The 6,000-nt window shown below is 35.4% G+C and overlaps 1 protein-coding gene across 1 annotated transcript; it reads left to right on the plus strand.

Annotated features, from left to right (window-relative positions):
- The first annotated feature begins 2,604 nt into the window (after positions 1-2,604).
- LOC102287007 (olfactory receptor 8U9-like) lies at positions 2,605-3,560 on the plus strand. Its single transcript, XM_014482411.2, is given in 2 exon segments — positions 2,605-2,866; positions 2,869-3,560. Coding segments are annotated over 2 exon segments (954 nt in total).
- The last annotated feature ends 2,440 nt before the right edge of the window (positions 3,561-6,000 follow it).

Genomic DNA, 6,000 nt, shown 5'->3' on the forward strand with positions numbered 1-6,000 from the left:
TAAAATGCATTTTTAGTAGTTTGGGATGAAAAAAATATTTGAAATCTCTGAGATAGAATCTATTCAAACATTTAGACAAGTTAGGCACTTAACTGATTAGATTGTAAACTATGTCAAGACTCTCCTTTCCATTTTAGCAAATCTAGTCATTTTACCCAGAATGAGGGATAAGCACATTAAATTAAATCATCATTATGACCCTTAACATATTTGATACAAATAAAAGTATGAATTATGAACAGGGGCATAAATGAAATAGCGTGACAAAATTAATATTTAATTCATTATCACCAAGCATCTAGAAAGGGCTATATTAAGAAATGAATAAAGAATTCATGACTCCCACCCATGGAGTAGATAATCTATCAAAAGAATAAATATAGAAACAGACGGAAATCATAAATTATATGTAAATAAATTATGTATAAAATGTTTCCAGAACATAAAAATGAAAACTGGTAAGTAACAGAGGAACTGGAATTTACAGAAGTCTCTTCTCAGGAAAGGTTGAGTTTTGATAGGCTTTGAAGAATAAATAAGCTTTTTTCTTCCAACTCTTTAATTACCATTCACCTGGTAGATATAAGTATAGGATAAAACACACAGGAAGTAGGGAAAATGGAAAGTCATACTGTAATTGAGGATTGCAAAATAATTCTGTGTGTTGATTACAGCATAAGAGACATGAGTATATAAAATCTGAATATAAAATATCATGAGTTAGATCATAAAAGATCATATATAATATACTTTCAAATATATTGTCAAATATATGCATGTGCTACCTTTAAGATAAGATAAAATGGCATACTGAAGCATGTCTAGTTGCTAAACAATGAACTCTTAGCTGCTGTCTTGAAACTAGTAAACCAAACTTCCAATAAAATACTTGCTTAATTATTTCAAAGTGGAATTCATTTTTTCGTGGGACCACAAACTAGGCTTTTAAACACTCTGATGACTTGCTTCATGTATTGGTCAATACCATCAAAAATTATCTTCTTCCCATAGAAAGTTGTAGAAACATTCACACATGCCCACTTAAAAATTATTTTTGATTTTGATGAAATAGGCACCACTTTAAATTAGGAAAATGAGGAACAAACTGAATTTTTGACATACTAAAATTAATGTATTTTGAGGGTGACAGAGCATTCAAATAAAGATCTCCCAATTTCATTCAGGGTTTTTTCTGCTGTGCCTTGCTTGGCATAAACCTCAGTGAAATGGCATTTTTCAACATTTATCTGTTAGAAAATCAATGGTTCATGACTGAGACTCCATTGTATTTTTTTCTCATAGATAGAATAAGTGAAATAAAATAGAAATTTTACATTGACTTTAAAATTTTTATTGGAGCATATTTTTTATTGATTTATAATATTTCAATTTCTGCTGAACAACAAAGTGACTCACTTATACATATACATCTATCCAATCTTTTGTAGATACTTTTCCATTTCGGAGTATTGGGTAGACTACCCTGCATTGTAAGGTAGATGCTTGTTAGTTATCTAATAGTGAGTGGGCTCCTGCATCAGAAGAACACTCGTTTGAAAGCCCTGTGCTACAGACAGTCTGTCTGAGCTTACTTCAGGTGGTTTACCTCTCAATGTTTCTTCCCTGTCTATAAGATGGGAATATAAGAAGCAAAGTAGGACTTCCCTCATGGTCCAGTGGTTAAGAATCCACCTGCCAATGCAGGGGACATGAGTTTGATACCTGATCCAGGAAGATCCCACATGCCATGGGGCAACTAAGCCCATGTGACACAACTACTGAGCCTGTGTTCTGCAACAAGGAAAGGCAGCAAAATGAGAAGCCTGGGCACCACACAGAGGAGTAGCCCTGGTCGCTGCAAGCCGAGAATGCCTGAGTGCACTGAGGAAGACCAAGGCAGTCAAATAAAAAATTATATTATATTTCTATAATATAATTTTTTTATATTATAATTTATTTTTAATAATATATATATTTTTTTATTTGACTGTCCTTGTCTTCCTCAGTGCACTCATAAAATAGCAAACAACCCATGAGGTAGCTATAGTCCTTCATAAAGTTGCCCATTTTCAACATTTGCACTTGTGAAGATTATGTAGCAATCAATGGTGGCCTCCCTGCAATAAGTACTGAGAATAGAATAGATGGATAGAGCATGCTGTTCATTGCTCTGTCAGGACTGCAACAACGTGGGGTCTGTATCACATATGCAAGTCTGTCAGAGTGATGTCACTGCAGGGGGCTCATTTTCCTTTATATTATTAATGTTAGGATTTTTTTATAAAAGCAATAGCTTTAATGTTCTGAAAACATAATGGTAAATTTTAAACAGCGTAAGAGCTTTGAGCAAAGTCAGTGTGGACTGAATCCTATCTACAGCTGTTACTTTCATAAAATGCAGTTGATTTGGGGGAGATAAATATGTCTCTCCTATAAAAACATCTCCATCTACTCTTTGTCTCATCGCCAGACTCAAGGATGCTAGCACTCTCACTGTTAGCATTTTCATGCTGATAATACCAATTGCTTTAAAGGATATTAAGACTTGAATTTAATTAAGTTGGATTTCATTATCCTCTCTTCATCCAGACATACTGAAGACACATGATCCAGATAAATTGCAGCCAGGTGACAGAATTTGTTCTCATGGGCCTCACAGATCGTCAGGAGTTGAAGATGCCCCTCTTTGTCCTGTTCTTATCCATCTACCTCTTCACAGTAGCAGGCAACCTGGGTCTGATCCTAGTCATCAGAACAGATTCAAGACTCCACACGCCAATGTACTTCTTCCTTAGTAACTTGGCTTTTGTTGATTTCTGTTATTCTTCTGTCGTTACACCCAAAATGCTGGGGAATTTCTTGTACAAAAAAATGTTATCCCTTTCAATGGATGTGCTGCCCAGCTGGGCTGTTTCCTGGCCTTCATGACTGCCGAGTGTTTGCTGCTGGCTTCCATAGCCTATGACCGGTATGTGGCCATCTGTAACCCTCTCCTCTATATGGTTGTAATGTCCCCAGGCATCTGCATTCAGCTTGTGGCTGCCCTCTATGACTACAGCTTCCTGGTTGCCCTATATCATACTATCCTCACCTTCCGCCTCTCCTACTGCCATTCCAACCTCATCAATCATTTCTATTGCGATGACATGCCTCTTAGGCTCACTAGATCAGACACTCACTCCAAGCAGCTATGGATTTTTGCCTGTGCTGGCCTCATGCTCATTTCTTCCCTTCTTGTTGTCTTTATCTCCTACATGTACATTATTTCTGCCATCCTGAAGATGCACTCCGCTGAAGGCAGACGCAAGGCTTTTTCCACCTGTGGCTCCCACATGCTGGCAATCACCATATTCTATGGGACCCTCATCTTTATGTACTTACAGCCAAGTTCTCATCATTCCCTTGACACAGATAAGATGGCCTCTGTCTTCTATACAGTGATCATTCCCATGTTGAACCCTTTAATCTACAGCCTTAGGAATAAGGAAGTGAAAGATGCCCTGATAAAAGTCATCATGAATAGAAACCAGGCTTTTATGTTCATGGAATTAAGAAAGTGACTGGAATGAATAAAAACAGAATTTTCTTCACAGTCTGATTTTTTTCTCTTAAGCTACCAAAATGCCTATTCTTAATACTGGATTTCTACATGTATGTTCATGGTGCAGTAAAATTTTCTAAAGATTTTCACTTAGAATGAGATTTCAGATATAAAAGTGCCCATTAGAATTTTTTGCCAATTCTCTCATTTTCAGATGAAATTATATTAAAAAAATAATTCTTTGTTCCATAAGAATTTATACCAATGTTTTTTATTTCTCAAATGAATAATTGCTAGAAAAATATAACATTATAAAACTGTTCCATAAATTAAGTATACTTCAAGAAAAATAATTGTAAATTAATGAATGAATTAATAAAACTGCTCCATATTTATACATTTAACAAATTGTCTTTATTTTTTTTAATTGTCTTTGTTCAGAGGAATAATACATCTGAAGTTTACCTTAGTCACTGATTTAACATGGCCTGGCATCTGGTCTGATCTCTGAAGATTAATTTTTTTTTTAAATTTTATTTTATTTTTAAACTTTACAGTATTGTATTAGTTTTGCCCAACATCAAAATGAATCTGCCACGGGTATACCCGGGCTCCCCATCCTGAACCCTCCTCCCTCCCTCCACACCCTCCCTCTGGGCCGTCCCAGTGCACCAGCCCCAAGCATCCAGCATCGTGCATCGAACCTGGACTGGTGACTCGTCTCATACATGATATTACACATGTTTCACCCCACCCTCTCCCTCTCCCACAGAGTCCACAAGACTGATCTATACATCAGTGTCTCTTTTGCTGTCTCGTACACAGGGTTATTGTTATTGTTACCATCTTTCTAAATTCCATATATATGTGTTAGTATACTGTATTGGTGTTTTTCTTTCTGGCTTACTTCACTCTGAAGATTAATTTTTAAGTGAACTTCTTTTTTTAAAACCTATGAGATCTTGTTATATTTTTTCAAGGTATCTAAAAAAGGTGTAACTCAAGAATGGAATCCCAGGGGTATCATATATTATAATTAATATACACAAAATAATTGAAACTTCATAGATCATTTTTCAGTAGCAAGGATCCTATGCAATTATACTGGGCAGATCTCAGGTAAGTTGGTCATCACTGGATAAGATATAGTTTATAATATGATGAGCACACTAGGCCATGCAGCCTAGCTTGGAAAAGAACACATGCCTTGTAGTCAAAGGATGGACTTGAACTGTGTGTGGGCTTCCTGTAGCTTATTTGTCAATTAAATAAGGACAACATTACAAAATTTGGAGTCTTCTAAAATATTGAATATACAAAAGAGTAATAATAAATCATAAACATTTGCACATCATCTCTTTTGCTAAAGAACCTGAATTCTAGCCCCAACTGTACTATACGTGAGAGGCCAATTTATAAATGAGGATTAATGTACACAACAGATAACTGTGATATAGATAGATATAGATATATAGGTATGCATATATAATTTCAGATAAGTGTAATGATAATTGAACAGTTTGCAATTACACAGAAAATGGTTTTGAGTTTGTAATTTGCATATCATTTTAATATATATTAATGAATGTATATAGTATGTGTGTGTGTGTGTGTTCAGTTGCTCAGTTATGTCTGACTCTTTGCAACCCAATGGACAGTAGCCCACCAGGCTGCTCTGTCCATGGAATTGTCCCGGCAAGAGTACAGGAGTGTGTTGTCATTTCCTACTCCAGTGGATCTTCCTGACCAAAAAATTGAATCTGTATCTGCTGCATCTCCTGAGTTGGCAGGCAGATTCTTTATCACTAGAACCACCTGTGAAGACCATATGTGTGAGAGTGTGTGTGTGTGTGTGTGTATGCCATTTGAATGTTTAATGAAACATAATCAGAGAAAGGAAATAGGGTATATATTTTGGTGAATCATAGAGATACAGGGTTGACTTAATCTACAGTTCTCAAAAGTTTCTTTTTTTTTTTGTCTTTCTTTACACACATTTATCCACTATTTGAACATTTCAGTGGTTTCTGCAGCAAATTTTGAGTCTCTATTCTGTATACTCAAAGCCTGTCATTAACATATTTGAATTCACACTGTACTGTCTTGTCAAGATGAAGCTTTTACCATGATACAGCTCTTCAATTAAAGAGCATAGATTCCTTGGTGTCTGAAAGCCCGAATCTGAATGCTAGGTGTGACCTTCGAGGAATCAAAACATCTCAGACACTTATGTACTCCTCCATCTCTTCAACAGTGTGAAGGTGAAACAAATACCAAACCCTAAATCTATTGTCATGAGACCAAGACCATAGATGAATTTCTTTTCTAAATGTCATTCTACCGAAAATAATGTGAAATTATGAATTTATTTGACTTAAACATAAATAACATGAATATATAAGATGAATATAGCAATTTAATATTGCTAAGCTCAATATTAAATTAAGCTTTATGTTTAT

Source organism: Bos mutus, unplaced genomic scaffold (assembly GCF_027580195.1).
Source record: "Bos mutus isolate GX-2022 unplaced genomic scaffold, NWIPB_WYAK_1.1 CTG254, whole genome shotgun sequence".
Taxonomy (NCBI): Eukaryota; Metazoa; Chordata; class Mammalia; order Artiodactyla; family Bovidae; genus Bos; species Bos mutus.